The sequence below is a fragment of the Ornithorhynchus anatinus genome, unplaced genomic scaffold, assembly GCF_004115215.2.
Source record: "Ornithorhynchus anatinus isolate Pmale09 unplaced genomic scaffold, mOrnAna1.pri.v4 scaffold_264_arrow_ctg1, whole genome shotgun sequence".
Lineage (NCBI taxonomy): Eukaryota > Metazoa > Chordata > Mammalia > Monotremata > Ornithorhynchidae > Ornithorhynchus > Ornithorhynchus anatinus.
In genome coordinates, this window is record NW_024396743.1 from 3,156,733 (window position 1) to 3,179,867 (window position 23,135).

General features: G+C 67.9%; 2 protein-coding genes across 2 annotated transcripts; one reads left to right on the forward strand and one right to left on the reverse strand.

Moving 5' to 3' along the window:
• Positions 1–4,403: 4,403 nt before the first annotated feature.
• Positions 4,404–14,784, reverse strand: TRMT1 (tRNA methyltransferase 1). Its single transcript, XM_029056738.2, has 18 exons — positions 14,605–14,784; positions 12,489–12,724; positions 12,288–12,343; positions 11,972–12,072; positions 11,651–11,838; positions 11,438–11,553; positions 11,169–11,281; positions 10,931–11,079; positions 10,739–10,822; positions 10,577–10,643; positions 10,352–10,489; positions 10,043–10,128; positions 9,837–9,945; positions 9,660–9,736; positions 9,379–9,497; positions 8,977–9,088; positions 8,728–8,886; positions 4,404–4,503 (listed from the first exon to the last, which is right to left on the reverse strand). Exons 1-18 carry the CDS (start codon positions 14,767–14,769, stop codon positions 4,404–4,406), a joined length of 2,175 nt encoding a protein of 724 aa, XP_028912571.1. The 5' UTR covers positions 14,770–14,784.
• Positions 14,785–20,326: 5,542 nt separating this feature from the next.
• Positions 20,327–21,981, forward strand: PVALEF (parvalbumin like EF-hand containing). The gene is made up of 4 exons (XM_029056985.1): positions 20,327–20,451; positions 20,831–20,966; positions 21,083–21,198; positions 21,894–21,981. Exons 1-4 carry the CDS (start codon positions 20,346–20,348, stop codon positions 21,938–21,940), a joined length of 405 nt encoding a protein of 134 aa, XP_028912818.1. The 5' UTR covers positions 20,327–20,345; the 3' UTR covers positions 21,941–21,981.
• Positions 21,982–23,135: the final 1,154 nt, after the last annotated feature.

Consider the following 23,135-nt stretch of genomic DNA (forward strand, 5'->3'; position numbering starts at 1 on the left):
CTCGGTGACCTCACCTGTCAAACGGGGATGAAGACCGGGAGCCCCCCCGTGGGACGTCCCGATTCCCCCCGTGTCCACCCCGGCGCTCGGGACGGGGCTCGGCCCGTAGTGGGCGCTTAACAGGTGCCGACGTTCTCCGGGCCTCGGTGGCCTCATCTGTAAAATGGGGAGACTGTGAGCCCCGCGTGGGACCACCTGGTTCCCGTGTCTCCCCCGGCGCTTACGACGGTGCTCGGCCCAGAGTAAGCGCTTAACGGGTACCGACGTTATTATTGTGGTCATTAAGCGCGTGGGCTTGGGAGTCGCAGGCCGCGAGTTCCAATCCCGCTCGGCAGGCTGGGTGACCGTGGGCGGGCCTGGGCCTCGGCGACCTCGGTCCGGAGGACGGGATGGAGACCGGGGGGCCCCCGCGTCCCCCCCGGCGCTTAGAACGGTGCTCGGGGCGCTTAACGGTTATCATCGTCATCATCGTCATCACTTCCCCCAAACCGCCGGACGGTCCCCGCCCCCGAAGGGCTCGCCGTCTAGACCGATGACGACGATGACCACGTTGGCATCTGTTAATGATAAACGTGGGTACCTGTCGAGCGCTTACGGGGTGCAGGGCGCTGTTCTAAGCGCTGGGCGGGGGGACGCGGGGGACTCGGGGTCCGTCCCCCGTGGGGCTCACGGGCTTCGACGCCACTTTACAGACGAGGGGACCGGAGGCCCGACCGAGGCCCGACCGGGGCCCGGGGAGTGAAGTGACTCGCCCGCCGCTGGGATGCCAACTGGTGACCTCCGACTCCGAGGCCCGGGCTCTTTCCCCTGAGCCACGCTGCTTAATTATCGTCGTCACTGTCAATCGTCATCGTCCCATACTATTTAGTGAGCCCCCGCTGCGCGCAGAGCGCTGGGCCGCGCGCTCGGAAGGGTGCGACTCGACGACCGCTAGACGATCCCTGCCCCCGACGGGCTCGCTGATGATGAAGACGATCCCGTCGGCATCTGTTAATAATCCCGTCGGTATCTGTTAAGCGCTTACTAGGCGCGGAGCGCCGTCCTGAGCGCCGGGGGAGACACGGGGGGGGATCGGGTCGTCCCACGTGGGGCTCACGGTCTTAACGCCCATTTTACACACGAGGTAACCGAGGCCCAGAGCAGTGAAGCGACTCGCCCCCGGTCACCCCGCTGACGCGTGGCGGAGCTGGGATTCGAACCCATGACCCCTGACTCCAAAGCCCGCGCTCTTTCCACTGAGCCACGCTGCTGTCGGTGTCTGTTAGGCGCTTACTGGGCGCGGAGCGCCGCTTCTAAAGCGCTGGGGGAGATGCGGGGTCATCGGGTGGCCCACGGGAGCCTCACCGTTCGTCACCCGTTTTTCCGGACGGGGCCCAGAGAAGGCGAAGTGACTCGGCCACGGTCACGCAACCGGACGGAGCCGGGATTCGCAACCCACGACCTCCGACCCCCAAGCCCGGGCTCCTTCCGCCGAGCCGCGGTTAAGCGCTCACTAGGGGCGGAGCGCCGCGCAGGATACGAGGCGATCGCGTCGTCCCCCGTGAGGCTCGCGGCCTTCATCCCCGTTTGACGGATGAGGGAGCTGAGGCCCGGAGAAGTGAGGCGACTGGCCCCGAGTCACACGATACTGATGACGGCATTTGCTAGGCGCCCGCCGGGGGGCCGGACGCTGCGCTAAGCGCTGGGGAGCCACGGGCCGGGACGCCGGCGTTATTTGCGGGGCTCGGCCTGGCGTAGGCGCCTAATGAATACCTCGGGTGTTACTGAATAGTAACGACGACGGTGGCTGTGGAGCGCTTCCTATGGGCCAGGCACTGTACTGAGCGCTGGGGTCGTGGCCCAGTGGAAAGGGCGCGGTCTGGCCACCCAGAGGTCATGGGTTCAAATCCCAGCCCCGCCGCTTGCCGGCTGTGTGACTCCGGGCAAGTCGCTTCGCTTCTCTGGGCCTCAGGGACCTCGACTGTAAAATGGGGATGACGACTGGGAGCCCCGCGTGGGACAAGCCGATGACCTCGTATCCTCCCCGGCGTTTAGAACAGTGCTTTGCACATAGTGAGCGCTTAACAAATGCATTATCGTTATTATTATTATTATTACAAGCTCTCGTCTGCCCGTCTCCCCCGATCAGACCGTAAGCCCGTCGAACGGCAGGGACGGTCTCTATCTGTTGCCGGCTCGTTCATTCCAAGCGCTTGGTACGGTGCTCTGCACATAGTAAGCGCTCGATAAATACTATTGAATGAATGAATGAATGAATGAATGAAGCTCATTCCCCGCCCCCACCCCCAGCCCTTCCAGCGCTCAGAACAGTGCTTGGCCCATAGTAAGCGCTTAATACCTCAGTTATTATTTAATGATGATGATGATGGCATTTGCTAAGCGCTCGCTATGTGCCAGGCACTGTACTGAGCGCTGGGGCTCATTCCCCGCCCGTCCAGTGCTTAGAACAGTGCTTGGCACATAGTGAGCGCTTAGCAAATACCATCATCGTCACGGGAAGCGCTCGGTTCCTTCCTTCGTATTTATTGAGCGCTTACTGTGTGCAGAGCGTTGGATTAAGCGCTCAGAGAATACGATGGGCCGATGACTAAATGCTCAATCAATACAATCTATTGACTGCCCTGCCACCTGAAACGGGGGCTGAATCAGACGCACCCCGGTGTCCTCGGAGGCCTTCCCAGACTGAGCTCCCCATTTAATAATAACGATAATCGTGATAACAACGATGGTACTCGTCAAGCACATACCATGTGCCAAACTCTGTTCTTAATTCTTAAGATCACGGTCTTAATCCCCATTTTACAGACGAGGCCCAGAGAAGTGAACAGGCCCGCCCAAGTTCACACAGCGGACGAGTCGCAGAGCCGGAATGAGAACCCACGACCTCAGACTCCCACGCCCGGGCTCTTTCCACCAAACCACCCTAGCCGTCGTTCAATCATTATTCACCTCTATTAACGTCTGTCTCCTCTAGACCGTCGGCTCGTCGCGGGCAGGGAACGTGTCCGTACTAAGAGCGCCGTACTAAGCGCGCTTAGGAGAGTCCATTGCAGCAGAGCGAGTGGACACGGTCCCTGTCCGTAGAGACCCACGCCCTCCGTTTTAAAAAATGGTATTTGTTAGGCGCTCACTCTGTGCCAGGCACTATACTAAGCACCGAGGTAGATACAAGATAATTAGGTTGGACCAGATTGCCCTCCATCTCCCCCGGCCCTTCACGATCCCCCCCGCGACCTCCCACGCCCCTTCACGATCCCCCCCGCGATCTCCCCCAGCCCTTCACGATCCCCTCACGATGCCCCTCACTCCCCCCCAAAGCCATACAATTCCTCTCCGTCTCTCACGCCCCTTCACAGTCCTCCCCAGTTCCCCTCGATCTCCCACCCCTCTTCACCATTCCCCCCCCCCCCAGTCTCCTTCACCCTTTCACGATCCCCCCACGGCGTCCCTCAATCCCCCACGGAGCCATACGACTCCCCTCCACCTCCCACCCCTCTTCCCAATCCCCCCACCCTCTCCCACACCCCCAGACGATCCCCCCCGGGCCCTTCGCCATCCCCCTCGATCCCCCCCAGAGCCATAGAGTTCCTCTCCGTCTCCCACACCCCTTTCCCAATCCCCCTCAATCTCCCCCAACCCTTCCTAAGCCTCCCCAGTCCCCCTCAAACTCCCACGGCCCTTCCCAACCCCCCTCACGAGCGGGCCCCGGCCCGTCCGATTCTCCCCATCTCCCCCAGCCCTTCACAACTGCCCCCCCCCCCCCGGACCCCTAAAATTCCTCTCCGGCTCCCCGAACCCCCTCGGACCCGCCCCGGCCTCCGCGACGTCCCCGGGCCCGGCCTCCGGGGCGCTGACCCCGCCGCGCCGGCGGCCGGGGGCGACTCCGGCCGCACCTTCACGCCGGCCGCGACCTCGGGCGGGCGGGAGGACGGCGGGGGCCGGGAGGGCCCCGGGGTGTCCGTCCGGGCCCGGGGTCCTCTCCGGAGAGGCCGGCGGGTCGCGCGGGCGGTCGTCGGAGTCAGGCCCCGGCTCAGTAAATCCCACTGAACGAATCGGCCCGCCAACGGGCCTCGGCCCGCCCTCTCCCAGGAGCCCTCAAGCCCCGGGGACGTCGCGGAGAAACCCCCCCCCCGCCCCCGTTCCCGCCGTTCGGGGGTCCGCACATCCAGCGGGGCTTTTTTTATGGCATCTGTTGAGCGCTCCCCGTGTGCCAGGCGCCGTACTAAGCGCCGGGGTAGATCCACAGTCCCCTTCCCCCGTGGGGCTCGCCCTCTTGACCCCGGACGAGGCCCGGAGAAGCGAATCGACTCTCCCAAGGCCACGGGGGCTATCTACCGGACGCCGCCGTCTGGGGGTGAGGCCTCCCGCCTCGTCCCCCCGCGAGGCCCCTCCGGCCCGGAGGCCTACGTACCGGCCTCCGCCGTGCGGGCGGGCTCCCGGGGCGAGGCTCGCCGGCCTCCTCCGGACGACTGTCGCTCGGCGGGCGACAGTTCCACATCCGGCCTGAGCAGGAAGCAAGACTGTGGACCTTTGCCCTCCCTGACCCGTCATTCCTTCGGTGGTGTTTATGGAGCGCTTGCCGTGCGCGGCGCGCCGTAGTAAGCGCCCGGCGGAGGACAATACGGCCTGTTTGGTCCGGCTCCCCCGATCGGACCGCAAGCCGGTCGACGGGCAGGGATCGTCTCTGTTGCCCAGTGGTCCGTCCCGAGCGCTCGGTACGGTGCTCTGCGCACGGTAAGCGCTCGGTAAATAGGATCGAATGAATAAACGGAAGCATTCCCCGCCCACGAGCCTCCAGTCCACCTCGTCTCCTCCACCGCCGCACGGTGAGGGGACGTGTCCGTTCCATCGGACTCTGCCCAACCCGATGAACTCGTATCTACCGCGGCGTTTACAACGGGGCCTGGCACACAGTAAGCGCTCAACGGATACCATCGTCACGACTTGGCCCGGCGGAAAGAGCCCGGGCTTGGAAGTCGGAGGTCGTGGGTTCGAATCCCGGCTCTGCCGCTCGTCAGCCGGGTGACCTCGAGCGAGTCTCCTCCGCGCCTCGGCTCCCCCTCATCTGGAAAATGGGGATGAAGACCGGGAGCCTCACGGGGGACAACCCGACGAGCCCGTATCTCCCCCGGCGCTTAGGACAGTGCTCCGCCCGGAGTAAGCGCTTAACAAATACCAACATCGCCACCTCACTTCTTTAGGCCGCGGTCACCTCATCTGTGAAATGGGGATGAAGACGGGGAGACTCACGGAGGGCGGACGCACGCTCCCGCACGGAGGAGGCTTCTCCGGGCGGCCGGGACCCGCGTGGGGCTTCCTCGCCCGGCTCCCGCCCGGGCGGGATGGATTCGTCGTCCGGCAGGCGTCACGTCGGTCGAGGGGGCTCCCTGTGGGCCCGTCCTCATCCGCGCCGTTTACTGAGCGCCTAAGTAGGTGCGGAGCACCCCCGCACACCCCCTCAGGGGCCCCGCAGCCCCTTCCCGCCCTGACGGTCAACCCCCGGCCCACGGTTCCAGCCGGGACGGCCCACTCCCAGACCCCGGCACGTAGCGGGCGCTTAAATACCGCAGTTATTATTATGATGAAGGAAAACACCCTCCCTCGGGTGGCATCCTGCTGGGACGCGCCATCTCCTTGGCCCAGTGGCTTCTCTGGGCCTCGGTTTCCTCCGCCGTCAAATGGGGATCCGATACCCATCCTCCCTCCCGGCCTGGGGCGCGGGGCCTGTGTCCGACCTGACCGGCCGCCTCCGCGGCCAACAGAAGCTCTCCGCCGTCGGCCTTGAAGCCGTCCCGCGACCTCCCTCTCCCTTTTCAGCCGGATGATCCCTCTCCTCTCCTTCAAATCCTTCTTTAAATCCCATCTCCTCCGAGAGGCCTTCCCTGACTGCACCCTCCTTTCCTCTTCTCCCGTTCCCTTCATAAAAATAATGACGTCGGTATTTGTCAAGCGCTCACTTTGTGCGCTGTCCTAAGCGCCGGGGGAGCTACGGGGTAACCGGGTTGCCCCACGTGAGGCTCACAGTCTTCATCCCCATTTTCCGGATGAGGGAACCGAGGCCCAGAGAAGTGAAGTGACTCGCCCACAGTCACACAGCGGACAAGGGGCAGAGTTCGGGATTCGAACCCATGACCCCATGACTCCCAAGCCCGGGCTCTCTCCGGCGAGCCAAGCCGCTTCTCTACATTCACCCCCCCTCCCTCGACGCCACGGCACCTATGCCCACGTGCGTCATTTCTTTATATACTCTCCCCCGATTAGACCGCGAGCCCGTCGTCACTGGGCGGGGATGGTCTGTTGCCCAATTGTCCATTCCAGGCGCTTAGTCCAGTGCTGCGCACACAGTAAGCGCTCCAGAAATACTATCGAACGAAGGGGGAAGCAGCGTGGCTCGGTGGGAAAAGCCCGGGCTTCGGAGTCAGAGGTCACGGGTTCGACTCCCGGCTCTGCCGCCCGTCAGCTGTGTGACAGTGGGCGAGTCGCTTCACTTCTCTGGGCCTCAGTGACCTCATCTGGAAAATGGGGATTAACCGTGAGCCTCAGGTGGGACAATCCCCCCGTGTCCGCCCCGGCGCTCAGAACGGCGCTCAGTAAGCGCTTGACCAATACCAACGTTATTATTATTATTATGAATGAATATTAATATCTGGCTCCCCTTCTAGACCGTCGGGGGCAGGGAACACGCCTCCTAACTGTCGTACCGGGCTTTCCCGAGCGTTTAGTACAGTGTTCTGCCCCCAGCGGGGGCAGGGGAGGGCCCCCTCTGGTGGCCAGAGAGCCGCCCTAACCCTCAGCCAAGTAACGCGGCCGTTTGTTCCGACGTTCAGTGGGGTCCCAGCACCGTGCTAAATCCCGGGGTCGACCCCTGATCATCGGCTCGCTGTTCCTGTCCCGGAACTGTGGAATTTTTTAAGCTCTTACTACGCGCCGGGCACCGTTCTAAGCGCCGGGGCGGATACGAGATATTAGGGTTGGACACGGTCCCCGTCCCGCATGGGGCTCTCGGGCTTCACCCCCCTTTTACAGGTGAGGTCGCTGAGGCCCAGAGAATGACAACGATAATGGTATTTAAGCGCTTTACTATGTGCCGAGCACCGTTCTAAGCGCTGGGGAGGATACAAGGTGATCAGGCCGTCCCCCGGCGGGGCTCACGGTCTTAATCCCCATTTGACGGACGGGGTCACGGAGGCCCAGAGAAGTGAAGTGACTTGCCCAAAGTCACCCGGCTGCCAAGCGGCTGAGCGGGGATTCGAACCCATGACCTCTGACTCCCAAGCCCGGGCTCTTGCCGCCGAGCCCCTAACCCCACCCGCCTCTCCCCAGGCACCCAGATCCCGGGTCCCCGCCGCGCCGACGAGGCTCTCCTGCTCCCCCCCCCCCGGCCGGCCGCTCTCCACCCCGACCCGTGCCCGGCCCCCTCTTCCCAGCCCGGAACCCCGGCCCCGCTTCCAATCCTCCCCGGCGGCGGCGGCGGCGACCTAGTGGAAAGCTTACCTGGGTTCTGGTCCCGGCTCGGCCTCTCGCCCGCCGGGCGAGCCGGGGAAAGTCACCTCGCCGCTTCGGGCCTCGGTTTCCTCATCCGAAAAAGCGGGGGTTCGCTCCTACTCTGTGGGGGGCGGGGGCCGGGTCTTACCCCATCAACCTGCGCCCCCCCCCCCGCCGGCGCTCGGTACGGTCCCGGCCCCGTCGCCCCCTTGCCCGCGTCCCGTCCCCGGCCCGGAACGCGCCCTCCCTCCTCGCATCCGACGGCCGGTGACCCTCCCCCCGCTTCAAAGCCCTATCGAAGGCCCGCCTCCTCCGGGGGGCCTTCCCCGACTGCGCCCCCCCCCTCCGCTTCTCCCGCTCCCTTCCGCGTCGCCCTGACTCGTTCCCTTTCTTCACCCCCCCCACCCCCCAGCCCCCCACCGGTCCAGATCCGTCATCGTACTTATTTCTGTTCACACCCATCTCCCCCTCTAGACCGCAAGCTCGCCGTGGGCGGGGAACGTGACTCATATCGCTACGCGGGAGTCTCCCAAGCGTTCGGTACGGTGCCGTGAGCGCCCGAGTACCACCGACCGACCCAAACGCCACCGTGGGTATCGTCGGCCCGGCCGTCCCCATCTCCGAAGCCCTCCTGGAGGCTCGCCTGCATCGGGCCGCCCTCGCCCCCGCTTCCCTCGCCCGACCCCGACGGCCCCCCGGAGACCGAGCGTTTCATTTCCGGGTCTCTGTCCCGCCAACCCCCCCCTCCCAAACCCGATTCCTGGGTCTCTAGCCCTGACGTCACATTCCCGTCCATCTTCCCCTCCGCGCCCTAAGTTCACTGTGGGCAGAGAATGCGTTCGAGGTGCTCTCCCGAGTGCTCGGCGCAGCGCTCGGCCCCCCAACGGGCACTCGATGCATACGACCGACCGTCGCAGAGCGCCCCCGGGGCTGCCGGGGTCGTCCCCCCGGGGAGAATCCGGGTCATCAGAGAACGGAGGACGGCATCCCCCCCCTCCCCGAGCCCGGCCCGGGGGGGGGGGGGACCCCGATTTCGGCGGCTCCGAGATCCCGCGAAGCTCGGGCCGGACCCCCCGCCGTCTCCCCCGGCTCGGCTCCGCCCTCCGCCCCGACTCTTCGGTGCCCGGTCCGTGCCGGGGAAGGGGGGGGTCGCAGACTATCCGCGGGGACCCGGCTCCGTCTCCCCCTCGCCCGCGACGCGCCGGCGTCCGGCCAGAGCCCCCGGGACGCGCACAGACACACGCTTGACCACCGGCCTCCTCCGCTCGGCCTTTAATGGGTCGGACGGCCCGGCCCCGCCCACGGTCAAGTCGTCTCCGGGGCCGGCGGGGGCCGGGGGGCCGGCTCCGGCGAGGGGGCCGGGTGGGAGTAGCAGCAGTCGCCGCCCAGGGTGCAGGCTCCCTGCGGGGAGAGACGAGGACGAGACCGGCTCAGGGCGGGGGCCGGGGGGGAGACGACGCGCGGGGGCGGGTGGAGGGGCCGGACACCGACCTGCTTGAACTTCTTGCAAGGAAAGGCCTTGAGCCGGTCGCTGTCCCCGCCGGCCTCCTTGCGCTTGTTCTGATGCTGCCGTCTCTTCTCCTCCGGGGCCCGGGTCTTCCCTCTGGGGCGGCGGGGGCGAAACACGGGCGTTGGGGGGGGGGGGGGGGGGAACGGGCCGGGAGCGAGGGACGGACAGACCAGAGACGGAGAAGGGGATGGACGGAAGGAGGGACAGAGAGACGGAGGGAGGGCCGGCCGGCGCCTTCCAGGGCCGTTTCCCCGCGCCCTGCCCCGGGGAGGCGCTCGACGGGCGGCACCGGCGGCCGGATCTCGATCGGCGGGGGCCCGCACGGGGAAGGTGCCCCTCCTCCACCCCCCACTCCGCCGGCCGCCGAGCGGCCGGACACTGACCCCGGCGGGCGCGGGCCTTGGGCCCCCAGTTGGCCTCGGGGTTGACCTGGAAGCGCTTCCGCTTGCGTTGGCGGGAGCTGGGGTTGGCGTCGGCCCGGATGGAGAAATTCGCCTGCAGCCTTGGAGAGGGGGCCGGGGGGGGGCCGGCTCAGGCGGGGGGGACCGGGGCGCGGAGACCGAGCGGAGGGGAGGGGAGGGGCGAGGGGGTTTCGGGGGATCCACCCTCCGGAACCCCCCCCCCCCCCCCCCCCCGGGGCCGGCCGCCCGGGGCCGCCCCTCACGTGGGTTCCGTGGCGAGGATCCGGAAGGCCGGGCTGGTCTCCGACAGCCGTTCCCGCTTGACGGGGTTCGCCTTCTCCTGGGGGCGGGGGGCGGCCCGGCGGTCAGGGCCCGGGCCGGCCCCCCCCCCCCCCCGCCCGCCCCCCCCCCGCGGCCCCGCCGCCCGCCCGGCCCCTCACCCAGCAGCGCATGATGTCCCAGAGGGCCGAGGGGGGGGCGTCCGTCTTGACGGCGTCCTTGCGGGCGTGGGACAGGGAGACGCGGTAGCCGGCGTGCAGCACCGCCGATCTGCGGGAGGGGGTGACCGGGGGTCGCGGGGAGCCCGCCCCCTCGGGACGAGGGGCGCCCCCCCGGCCCTCCCGCCGCCCCGATCCCCCCGACGCACCTGAACTGCAGCAGGGAGGGGGTGCTGCAGTGGAGGGTGCTGCTCAGCTGGGTCAGGGTGTAGTAGAGGGGCACGTCGCTCAGCTCCTGGGCGGGGGGACGGCGGGGACGGGTGACCTCCCGCCCCGAACCTCACCTCCTCCTTCCTCCTCCCGCCCCCCCTCGGGGACCGGGCGCTCGACGGACGCCGCCGAGCGCCGGGCCGAGGACGCCGGGCCCCCTCGGGCGGGCGGGGGTTGGGGGGGACGGGACGGGAGGCGGCGGCGGACGCCCCGGGTCCGCGGGGAGGGAGGGCGGGGCGGGCGGTCACCTCGGACACCATGCTGAGGACGCCCTGGATGCGGGCGGCGGTGCGGAAGCGTCCGGGGTTCCGGCCGACGGCGCTCAGGACGCGGCCCACGAAGTCCGGGTCGTGGATGGGCTCGGCCCACAGCGGCCCCCCGAGCTGCGGACGGCGGGGACGGGCGGTCGGGCCGAGGGCGCGGCGGCGGGGGCGGGGGGATCGCGGGGCGGCGCGGCGCCCGCTCTCACCTGGGTGCCGCTGGCCGCAGAACTCACAGGCCGGGCCGACGGGGGGGCCGCTGGCCGCCGAGAACTTGACGCTGCGGAGGAGGGGGAGGACGGAGGGGCCGGGCTCCCCTTCCCGGTCGCGCCCCCCCGCCCGCCGGCCCGTCCCGCCGCCCGCCCGCCCGCTCACCGGTCGCCCTGGTCGCTGGCCTTGCCCAGCCGCTGCAGGTGGAAGGCGCCGCAGCCGCCGCACTGGTAGACGAGGGCCTGCTTGCTGGGGACACGCGGGCGGGGGGTGGGTGACGGAAGGGCCGGGCGGGGGGTCCGCGGGAGGAGGCCGGGAGACCCGGGGCGGCGCCGGGGGGGGGGGGGGGGCCCTCACCTGGCGGAGGCCTTGACCTTGGCCTGGCCGGTGAAGACGCGGACGAAGACGCGGACGTAGAAGTCGGCGCTGACGGAGAGCAGGGGCGCCACGTACCGCCGGTAGCAGTTGGCGTGCAGGTCCAGGCTGTGGAGGACGATGCGCAGCGCCTGGGCCGGGCGGGGAGGGCGTTGAGGCCCGGGGGGGGGCCGCGCGGGGACCGCCCCCGCCCGCCCCCGGCTCCCCGGCGGCCCCTCACCATCTCGTGGCAGGCGGGGCTCTTGAGGGACACGGCCCCGTACTTGCCGTAGCAGGTCTCGCCGCCGTTGCCCGCCATGACGGCCATGTCCGTGCACGTGACGCAGAGCAGGCCTGAGGGGGCGGGACGCGGGCGTCCGCTCGTCCGACCGCGTGGGCCGGGAGAGGACGGCGACGGGCGGACGCGTCGGGCTCGCGGAGAAACCCCGCGTCCTTACGGTCGGAGCGGGGAGGCCCCCGGCGCGGGGGGGGGGGGCCGGGGGCACCCACCTCCTTCGCTCACGGCCCGCACGGCCGCGTCCAGGAAGGGCGAGGGGCTTCCGTAGGGGTCCAGGTCGATGACGTCGAAGCGCTCCGGCCCCGACTGGTGCCGGTACATCAGCGTCCTGCGGGCGCCGGGGGACGGGAGGGCGGGGGCCCGGGTGAGCGCCGGCCCCGCGGCGCCGGGCCCGGCCCTCCCCCGCCCCCTTCCCCGGCGGGTACCGGGCGTCTGCCAGGCTGGGCCGCACCAGGTGGGCCACGGCGTTGAGCTGGACGTTGCGGGTCACGAGGTCGACGGCCCGGGCGGAGGCGTCGTTGGCCACCACGGCCCGGAGGCCCGGCACCTCGCGGGCGAAGCGGATGGAGCGCAGCCCCGTCGCCGCCAGACCCTCCAGCACCCGAAGACCCTCCTGCGCACGGACGGACGCGGGTCGGCGCGGGGCCCCCGGGGCCCGGCCCGCGGAGGGGGCTCGGACAGGGCCGAGACCCCTCCCCGGTCGGAGACGCCCCCCTCCCCGGCCCGGCCCGCCCCGCCCCCGGCACCTCACAGATCTCCCCCACGGCCGCCGTCTCGGGCCCGGCGCCTCCGGCCTCCTCCCCGGTCCGCTCCGCCGCCTCCGCCTCGTCCTCCCCGGGCACGACGACTGGACGGGACCCCCGGGAGAGACGGGGACGGGAGGAGGGGCCGTCAGGGACGGCCGCCCCCTCCCCGCCGCTCCCGTCCCTCGGCCGGCCCCGCCGGGGAAAGCGCCGCCTCCGGGAGGCCCTCCCCGGGTCGCCGCGGCCTCCGCTACCCAGAGGGCGGGACCGGGTCGGGCGGAGAGAGGCGTCGGGGAGCGCGGAAGCGGCGGACGCTCACCCCGGATGCCCTTGGCGGCCAGCTGCAGGCGGGCGAACTCCGTGACGACGGCGCACCTGGACGGGGGAGACGGGGGGGACGTGATCTCCCGGGACGCCCGGCGACGGGACGGTCGCCTCCGTGCCCCCCCCCCCCGGGCCGCGCTCCGCGCCTCTCCCCGCCCGAAGGGATGGGCGGGGGGCTCCCGAGGGCCCCACTCACGTCAGGTCGCGGTTGAATTCCTGGACGGGGTTGTAGAAGACCTCGTTGGCGCCGGGGAAGACGATCCTGGCGGCCCCCTCGGTGACCACGGCCTCGCCGCCCGCCGCCGGGGCCCCCCGCGGGGGTCGCCCCGGGTCCCCCGCCTCGGGCCGCCCGGGCTCGCCCGCCATCGCGGGGCCGCTGCGCCGTCTCCTCGTCGGGGCGGGCCGGAGGGCGCCGCGGGCTCGACGCCACACCTGGAGCGGGAGCCTGAGGGGCATCAGCGGCCGCCCCGGGCGGCGGGGCGCCGGGGCCGGTCTATCGGGCGCTCGCTACGCGCGGAGCGCTGTCCTAAGGGCTTGGGAGAGTGCGGGGAAATCAGCGGACACGCTCCCCGCCCGTAGCTGTCGCGGAGTCTAATTTCACCGTCTCTTTCTAGGGGCGGCCCGCGGGCCGCGGGGCCCAGCGGGCAGAGTCCGGGCCTGGACGGCAGCAGGACCTGGGTTCTGATCCCGACTCCGCCACCCGTCCGCTGTGCGACCTCGGGCGAGTCGCTACCGCTTCTTCGGGCCTCAGTCCCCTCATCTGTCAAATGGGAGCGGGAGCCCCTTGCCGTTGTTCTCGTCCGTCCGTCTCCCCCGATCAGACCGTAGGCCCGTCAGAGGCCAGGGACCGTCTCTACCTGTTGCCGACTTGTTCGTTCCAAGCGCTTAGTACAGTGCTCTGCACCTAGTAAGCGCTCGATAAATACTATTGAATGAATGAACGAATGACTCTATCCAACTTGATTGGCTCGTGCCCACCCCGGCGATCGGTACGGCGCCTGGCGCGTAATAAGCGCTTAACGGAAACCCCGTCATTATCATCACTGTCATCGGCTGCGACCGCGGGTCGAACACTGAGCTGAACGCTGTGGGCGGGGGCGGGGGGAGGACGAGATAGAGAAACAGCGTGGCTCAGTGGAAAGACCAGGGGCCGGGGACTCTGAGGTCACGGGTTCAAGTCCGTCGCTAGACAGCTGTGTGACCCTGGGCCAGTCGCTTCGCTTTTCTCTGCCTCGGTTTCTTCGACTGTCAAATGGGGATGAAGACCGTGAGCCCCCACGTGGGACGACCTGATCACCCTGTATCCTCCCCTGCGCTTAGAACGGTGCTTTGCACGTAGTAAGCGCTTAACAAATGCCGTCGTTATCGCCGTCGGGCCCGGAGAGGACCCAAGAACGCTAAACTTGCCTGCTGCGCGACCTCGGGCTAGCCGCTTAACTTTGGGCCCTCAGTGACCTCATCTGTAAAATGGGGGCGAAGACTGTGAGCCCCACGTGGGACAACCTGATGACCTTCTATCTCCCCCGGCGCTTAGAACGGTGCTCGGCACATAGGAAGCGCTCACCAGATACCATCATTACTGTTATTTTTATTCTCTGGGCCTCAGTTACATCATCTGGAAGATGGGGATTAAGAGTGTGAGCCCCGCGTGGGACAACCTGATGGCCTTCTATCTAGCCCAGCGCTCAGAACAGTGCTCGGCACATAGGAAGCGCTTACCAAATACCATCGTTAGTGTTACTTTTATTCCCTGGGCCTCAGTTCCCTCACCTGTAAAACGGGGGTGAAGACTGCGAGCCCCACGTGGGACCACCTGAAGACCTTGTATCTCCCCCAGCGCTTAGAACAGTGCTTGGCACGTAGTAAGCGCTTAACAAATACCATTCTTCTTCTTCTTATTTAAAAAGACGCCCCCCCCCCCCAAATCCACTTCTCGGGGCCTCAGTCTCCTCATCTGTAAGATGGGGGTTAAACAACGGTCCTCCCCGTTTGGGGGCTTGTTGCATTGGACTCCCCCGAGCGCTCAGTGCAGTGCTCTGCACGCCGGGGGCGCTCAATAAGTACACTGACTGAATGAATGAAGGTCCTGTCGAGGTGGGGTGTCCCCTGGCGCTCAGCACAGTGCTTAGCGCTTAGCAAGCGCGTGGCCAGCGTCGCGGAGATCGGGCTGGGGCTTCCAGGCGCTCAGTACAGTGCTCTGCGCGCAGTAAGCGCTCAGTAAATACTAAAGGGCGAACGAATGAATGAATGAATAAAACGAATGAATGAGGCGAGGGTCCTTCCCGCCGCCGCCGCCCCCCGACCTCGCTCACCGTGCTCGGCTGGTCCCGGCGGCGCCTTGACGTCACCGCGCGCGTCACGTCGGAAGGGCGACGCACGCTTCCGGTGCTGCCGCCCGGGCGCCGCCATGTTGAGTCCAAGGGCGCCGCCATGTTGAGTCCCAGGGCGCCGCCATGTTGAATCCGGGGCGCCGCCATATTGAATCCGGCGCGGGCCAATCAGGCGCCGGCGCCGCCGGCGCGGACCAATCAGGGGGCGGCGAGGCGCCAGAGGGAGGCGGAGGGGACGGGCCGGCGGGAGGGTCAAAAAGCTGCGAGGCGGAGGGGCCTATCAGAACTGGGAACCGGGGAGGGGGTGTTTCATTAGCATCATCATAATGTTGGTATCTGTTAAGCGCTTACTATGTGTGCAGAGCACCGTTGTAAGCGCTGGGGGAGATCCAGGGTCATCAGGTGGTCCCACGTGAGGCTCCCGGTTAATCCCCATTCTCCAGATGAGGTCACTGAGGCCCAGAGAATAATAACGGCGGTATCTGTTAAGCGCTTACTCTGTGTGCAGAGCACCGTTCTAAGCGCTGGGGGAGATCCAGGGTCATCAGGTGGTCCCACGTCAGGCTCCCGGTTAATCCCCATCTTCCAGATGAGGTCACTGAGGCCCAGAGAAGTGAAGCGACTCGCCCACCGTCACGCAGCTGGCAAGTGGCGGAGCGGGGATTCGAACCCATGACCTCTGACCCCCAAGCCCGGGCTCTTTCCACTGAGCCACGCCGCTTCTCACATCATATCACATCATCATCATCATAACGGTATTTGCTGAGCGCTTACCATGTGCCAAGCACTGTTCTGAACAATGGGGGAGATACAAGGCGATCAGGTTGTCCCACGTGGGGCTCCCAGTCTTCATCCCCATTTGACAGATGAGGGAACTGAGGCGCAGAGGATAATAATAATGGTATTTAATAATAATAATAATGTTGGTATTGGTTAAGCGCTTACTATGGGCAGAGCATTCATTCATTCATTCAATAGTATTTATTGAGCGCTTACTATGTGCAGAGCACCGTACTAAGCGCTTGGGATGAACAAGTCGGCAACAGATAGAGACGGTCCCCGCCGTTCGACGGGCTCACGGTCCGATCGGGGGAGACGGACGGACGGGGACGATGGCAATAAACAGCGTCGAGGGGAAGGACGTCTCGTAAAAACGATGGCGACTGACTAGAATCGAGGCGACGTACGATTCGTTAACAAAATAAATAGGGTGACGAAAATATATACGGTCGAGCGGACGGGTACGGTGCCGTGGGGATGGGAAGGGAGAGGTGGAGGAGCGGAGGGAAAAGGGGAAAATGAGGCTTTAGCCGCGGAGAGGTAAAGGGGGGATGGCAGAGGGAGTAGAGGGGGAAGAGGAGCTCGGTCCGGGAACGCCTCTCGGAGGAGGTGATTTTTAAGTAGGGTTTCGAAGAGGGAAAGAGAATCGGTTCGGCGGAGGTGAGGAGGGAGGGCGTCCCGGGACCGCGGGAGGACGCGACCCGGGGGTCGACGGCGGGACGGGCGAGACCGGGGGACGGCGAGGAGGCGGGCGGCGGCGGAGCGGAGCGTGCGGGGCGGGCGGTGGAGAGAGAGAAGGGAGGAGAGGTAGGAAGGGGCGAGGTGACGGAGAGCCTCGAAGCCTAGAGTGAGGAGTTTCTGTTTGGAGCGGAGGCAACCGCCGGAGTCGTTTAAGAAGGGGAGCGACCGGCCCGGATCGTCTCTGCGGGAAGATGAGCCGGGCGGCGGAGTGAAGGATAGACCGGAGCGGGGCGAGAGAGGAGGGAGGGAGGTCGGAGAGAAGGCCGACACGGTAGTCTAGCCGGGATACGACGAGAGCCCGTAACGGTGAGGCGGCCGTCCGGGTGGAGGGGAGAGGGCGGACCTCGGCGATATCGTAGAGGTGAGACCGGCGGGTCTCGGTGACGGATAGGACGCGCGGGGCGAACGAGAGGGACGAGTCGAGGACGACGTCGAGATCGCGGGCCCGAGAGACGGGAAGGACGGTCGCGCCGTCCACGGTGATGGAGAAGTCCGGGAGGGGACCGGGTTCGGGAGGGAAGACGAGGAGCTCGGTCTCGCTCACGTCGAGTTTCAGGCGGCGGGCCGACGTCCGGGCGGAGACGTCCCGGAGGCGGGAGGAGACGCGAGCCCGAAGGGAGGGGGAGAGGACGGGGGCGGAGATGTGGATCCGCGTGTCGTCCGCGTAGAGATGGTCGTCGAAGCCGTGAGAGCGGACGAGTCCGCCGAGGGAGTGAGTGTAAACGGAGAACGGAAGAGGGCCGAGAACCGACCCTCGAGGAACTCCGACGGTTAAAGGACGGGAGGGGGAGGAGGCGCCGGCGAAGGAGACCGAGAATGATCGGCAAGCGCTGGGGGAGACGCAGGGGGATCAGGTCGTCCCACGTGGGGCTCCCGGTCTTCATCCCCATTTGACAGACGAGGGGACTGAGGCGCCGAGAAGTGCCAAGCACCGTTCTAGGCGCTGGGGGAGATACAGGGCCATGAGGTCGTCCCACGGGGGGCTCCCAGTCTTCACCCCCCATTTTACAGATGAGGGAACTGAGGCACCGAGAATAACAACACCGACGTTGGCTTAGCGCTTATGTGACAGCACCGTTCTAAGCGCTGGGGGAGCGCTTAGAAATATACAAGGCGATCAGCGTGTCCCCCGTGGGGCTCCCAGTCTTCACCCCCATTTTACAGAGGTGGCCACTGAGGCCCAGAGAATAACAACGATGGTATCCGTTAAGCGCTCACTATGCGCCGAGCACTGTTCTAAGCGCCGGGGTGGGCGCCAAGCCATCGGGTGCTCCCAGGTGGGGCTCAGGGTCTCCACTCCCATTCGACGGACGAGGTCGCTGAGGCCCGGAGAAGCGGGGCGACCCGCCCCCCACGTGACCCAGGGGACCGGCGGGCGGAGCCGGGATTCGGACCCGTGACCTCCGACTCCCAGGTCCGGGCTCTCCGCACCGAGCCACGCTGCCTGTCTACAAGAGACCCAACCGAACGAGCGGACCGAGGCGACGAAGGACACGACCGACACGTCCCCCGCCCACGAGGCGGTCCCCGACGCCAGCTCCTTGAGGGCGCCCGGGAGAGCGGTGGCACGGACAGGTGGCGCCCTCCCGAAATAGCCCCCCGCGGGGGGCGGGGGGCGGGGCATAAAAGAGCGGGGGGTCCCCGGCCCGGCGCAGACCCCCCCCCGGGAGAGGCTCAGAAGCGAGGAAGGGGCACCTGAACCGTGAGTCTCGTCGGCCCGGCGGGAGGGGGCCGGGCGGCGCCGAGGGGCCGGGGAGACCGAGGCAGCCTCCGCCGGGCTTTCGGCCCCTCGGAGGAGTCCGGGAGGAACCCGGTTCTCGCCCCGGCTCCGCCACCTGTAATGACGACGTCGGTATTTAAGCGCTCACTGCGTGCGCTGAGCGCCGGGGGGAGACGCGGGGTCGTCAGGGGGTCCCGCGGGAGGCTCCCGGTCTTCATCCCCGTTTCCCAGAGGAGGGACCCGAGGCGCAGAGAAGGGAGGACGATGTTGGTACCCGTTAAGCGCTTACCCCGGGCCGAGCGCCGTTCTAAGCGCCGGGGGGGGGGGATACGGGGACGCGGGGCACCCGGTGAATCCCCGTTTTCCAGATGGGGTCACCGAGGCCCGGAGAAGCGACCCGCCCCCCCCCCCCCCCCCCCGTCGCCCAGCTGACGGGCGGCGGAGCCGGCGTTCGAACCCATGCCCTCTTCCCACGGAGCCAGGCCGCTTCTGCCGGGTGACCTCGGGCGGGTCGCTTCACCTCTCCGGGCCTCAGTTGCCTCCTCCGGAAAACGGGGATTGATGGGGGGCCCCGGGCGGGGCGGGTCAGTTCGGATCCACCCCGGCGCTCAGGACGGCGCCTGGCGTCCCGGCGCGGCTCGGTGGGAAGAGCCCGGGCTCGGGAGTCAGGGGGTCACGGGTTCGAATCCCCGCTCTGCCGCTCGGCGGCCGTGTGGCCGTGGGCGAGTCGCTTCGCTTCTCTGTGCCTCATCTGTAAAGTGGGACGGCCCGATTCCCCCCGTGTCTACCCCGGCGCTCGGAACGGCGCTGGGCACGTAGTAAGCGCTTAACGGATACCAACATTATTATGATCACATCTGCTCGGAGCCACCCCGGCGCTCAGTACGGCGCCCGGCTTAAACGCCACGCTCGTTATCATCATCAGTTTCTGGAGGGGAGCGGGCCGCCGCCCCCTCCACCCTCCGCTCTGAACTTTAAAAGTGCTGCGCGGGAGGGGTTCTCCCTTCCACGCCCCGGGGGACCCACCGCCCCCAAAATAATCCGCGGCCCCCCCGGCCCCGAACCCGATCGCCCCTCGGGGAGACGCCGGGCCGGGAAATCGGAGAGGCCGGGCTCGTCACGAGACGGGCCCGCGTTCACCCGAGAGCCCACGGGGGGCCGGGGGGGGGGGCGGGGGCGGGACGGCGGCAGCTGCCTCCCCGCCCAAGGAGAGGGTCAAGGAGACGCGGCCCGGCGGGCAGGGCCCGGGAGGCGGAGGAGCCGGGTTCGGATCCCGGCCCCGCCGCCCGTCTGCCGGCCCCTTCGCTCCTCCGGGCCTCGGTCTCCCCCGCTGGAAGACGGGGACGACGATGACGTCGGTATCCGGTGAGCGCCCGCCACGTGCGGAGCACCGCTCGAAGCGCCGGGGGAGATAACGGGGTCATCGGGTCGTCCCACGTGGGGCTCCCGGTCTTCACCCCCATTTCCCAGATGAGGTCACCGAGGCGCCGACGAGTGGCGGCGCCGGCATTCGCGCCCGCGACCCCGGACCCCCGGGGCCGGGGCTCCTTCCGCCGCGCCGCGTCCTCCCCTTCCCCTCGGGCCGTGACTCCGGCCCCGGCCCCGCTGCGGGGCGGGGACCGTCCTAGACCGTAAGCCGGGTGCGGGCAGGGATCGTCTCTATTGCCGCACGGTGCTTTCCAAGCGCTCAGTACAGTGCTCCGCGCCCGGGAAGCGCTCCGTAAATACGATGGAACGGACGGACGGACGGACGGACGACCGCGGGCCTTCGGCTCACGGTACAGCCCCCCGAGCGCCGAGCCGGAGCAGACGCTTCGCCTGGGCGCGGGCATAACAACCAGAAGAATAATGGTATCGCTTAAGTGCTTATTATACGGTTTAGTGGAACGAGCACGGCTTGGGAAGCAAACACCATTCATTCAGCAGTATTTACCGAGCGCTCACTATGTGCAGAGCACCGGACTGAGCGCTTGGAACGTAGAGCTCCGCAACAGAGACCATCCCCGCCCGCCGACGGGCTCACGGTCCGAGGATGCGGGTCCTACGCCCCTCGTCTGCTGCGTGACCTCGGGCGAGCCAACGGCACCTCTCCGGGCCTCAGTTTCCTCATCTGGAAAACGGGGATGAGGGCGCGAGCCCCGGCCGGGGACCGGGTCCGACCCGATTGACTCGAACCCGCCCCCGGCGCTTAGAACGGCGCGCCGGAAGCGCTCAAGGATCGGGCACTCGTCCGTCCGTATTCACCGAGCGCCCGCTGTGCGCGGGGCACTGTACTGAGCGCTCGGAAAGGACACCGATCGGAATGCCACCAGCCCGGCTATTCGTCCCGTAAACACGCGGGGCGGAGAGATGGGGGGGAAAAGAAACCGCCGCCCCCGGCACGTTCCCGGGGTGGAGGGGGCCGAATCCCGAGCCCCGCCCGCCCCCGGCCTCGCGGGTCCCCGTCCCGCCCACGCCGAGCCCGTCCCTCCACAGGGCGGACATGGACGAGGACTTCTCCGCGCAGATGAAGAAGATGGCGTTGGCCATGGGGACCAACCTGTCCGACAAGGACATCGACCTACTGCCCCCGGACGTGCGCCACCACGGTGAGGGCCGTCGGCGGGAGGCCGGGGCGGCCGACGTCCCCCTCGGCCGCGGATCTGATTCGCCGGCTCGACCGTATTCCTCCGGCGCCTCCCGCGTGCGGACCCGACGCTCGGACGGGACGATTCGGCCCCAGAGCCGACCCCCGCCCACCCCGGGGGGGATCCCGTCACCCACCATCGGGCGAGGCGCTTCGCTTCCCTGGGCCTCGGTCCCCCCCCCCCCGCCCCGCCCCGGCCGTAAAACGGGCGTGAGCCCCGACGCGATTAACCTGTGGCGACCCCGGCAACCAGCGCCGGCCCTGAATTTTGGATGGGCGGAGGGACGGATGGACGCTCGCTCTCCCGGTCATTCTTCTCGCCCCTCCTCTCCCGGCCGCAGGCTCCTTTAACTACGGGAAGTTCCTGGAATACATGCAGAGATTCCAGGCCTCGGGTCAGCAGGAGGAAGCCATTCGCAGAGCCTTCCAGCTGCTGGACAAGGACAAGAGCGGCTTCATCGAGTGGAACGAGATCCGGTAAAGGGACCCGGCAGCCCCGGGCTCCCCTCCCTCCCGTCCGTACCCCCCGGCCCGCGCCCGGAGGGGGCCGTCCCACCGCCCTCGCCCCAGCCCCCGGCCCTCTCCTCCCGCAGGTACCTCCTGTCCACCATCCCCAGCGGCGGCCCCGTGGCCCCGCTGACCGACGAGGAGGCCGAGGCCGTGATCCAGGCGGCCGACGCGGACGGGGACGGACGGATCGACTTCCAAGGTCCGGGAGGGCGGTCGGCGGGACCCGGGGGAGCGGGCGGGCGAGGGCCCGGGGGCGGAATTCAGCTGAATTCCGGTCGGGATTTTCCTCGGTTTGAGAAGTCACAATTTACGGGGGGGGCGTTGGCGAGATCCAAAAACCCATCCCCACCGACGAAGCTTTTTTCCGCGTCTGGGGCCGTCGTGGGAACCGGCCTGGGGTCCCGTCCCGTCCCGCCCCTTGTAATCATCCTCACGACAGCAGTATTTAAGCGCTTACTACGTGGCGGGCACCGTACTAAGCGCCGGGGTGGACGCAGGCAAGTCGGTCCCCGTCCCCCGTGGGGCTCCCGGTCTTCACCCCCGTTTTCCGGATGAGGTCACCGAGGCCCGGGGCAGCGAGGCGACTTGCCCGAGGTCACCCGGCAGACTAGCGGCGGAGCCGGGATTAGAACCCGGACCCCTCTGCCTCCCAGGCCCGGGTTCTAGCCACGCGGCTTCCCCATTGCGCTGGGTGACCCGAGTCCAGCCACTCAACCTCTCTGGGCTTGAGCCGCAGGGCCGGCCCGACTCTCCGGGCCGGCTGTTTTTTTTGGGGGGGGGGAGGATTAACAATGATAATAATAATAATAATGACAACAACGTTGGATCAGCGGGGTTGGGGAGGGTGGGGGGATCGGGAACCGCCCAATCCCATCGCTCGCGTTCCCCCGGCAGAGTTCTCCGAAATGATCCGAAAGGAGAAGCTTCCGAAGAAGAAGTAGCAGGGAGGAGAGCGGGGGTCCGCAGGCCGGGAGACGCCGCGGGACGTCTCCGGGACGGGGGGCGGGAGCGGGGGGGGGGGAGGGGGGCCGGGAACGGATTTTACGGGGAAAACGGAGAAGCGGCGACTCCGAGGTAAACGCTTGCGCGCGAGCGTCCGAGCCGGCGACGGAGCGGGGCCGGGGTCTCCCCGGGCGGCCCCTCGGAACCCCGCCGCCCGCGGCCGCCCTCCCCCCGAGCGGGGCGCGCTGTTCTGCGCATCGTCAGCGCTCAATAAATATCACTGCTTGACATTCACCGAGCGCCCGCTGGGTGTGACGCCCCGACTCCAGTTCCGCAGAGCCGACGGGAACGTTCCCCAGAGACGCGAAGGGGCAGGCCCGAGGTCACGCAGCCGACGAGCGGCGGAGCCGGGACTTGAACCCAGGTCCTCCGACCCCCCCCCCCCCCCCGAACCGGCTAAGCCTCGCCGGCGGACACAAGCCCTGCCCTCGCGGAGCTCACGTCGCGCCGCGCGCTACGCCCGGGGAGCACGGCGCGGTGCGGCGCAAACGTTCCCCGCCCCGGGGAAGTTCAAGGTCTACTCTGTGCTAAGCACCGTACTGAACGGTGGGGAGCGTCCAGGAGAGTTAGCAGACAGGCTCCCCGCCCTCAAACAACTTCAAATCTAGCAAAAGGCGGGGGACGGCTCGATCGGGGGGGGGGGGGGGGTCCGGGCTGCGGAGGGGAGCGCTCGGCCGGGGATCAAACCCTCGGCTTAAATATTCGGCCTTTTAGGGGTTGAGGTCTCGAGGATGGGAGATGAGAGAGTAGTCAGGGAAGGCTTCCCGGAGGAGGGGCGATTTTTTTAAATCGCCGCCCCCCCCCCCCCCCCCGGGGCCATGTTAAATTCTGGGGGAAAGGAATGAGCGACCCACGAACCGTCGGACGAACCGACGTTTACCGGGCGTGCGGGGAGCGCCGGGCCCGGGGGAGGACAGAGCCGAGCGAGAGCTCCGGCCTCTGACGACTACCGGGCCGGGGGCGGGGGTGGGAGGGAAAAGACACCGCGGTCGCCCCGGCGGCGCCCCTGCCCCATCAAGGCCACGTCCCTCTTTCCTACCCCGGAAAGACTCCTGCTCCTATCCCGGCGGCAGCCCCGCCCTCCACCCAAACGGCGCCTCCGCCCCCCCGTCCGAGCGGCTCCCCCGCCTCTCA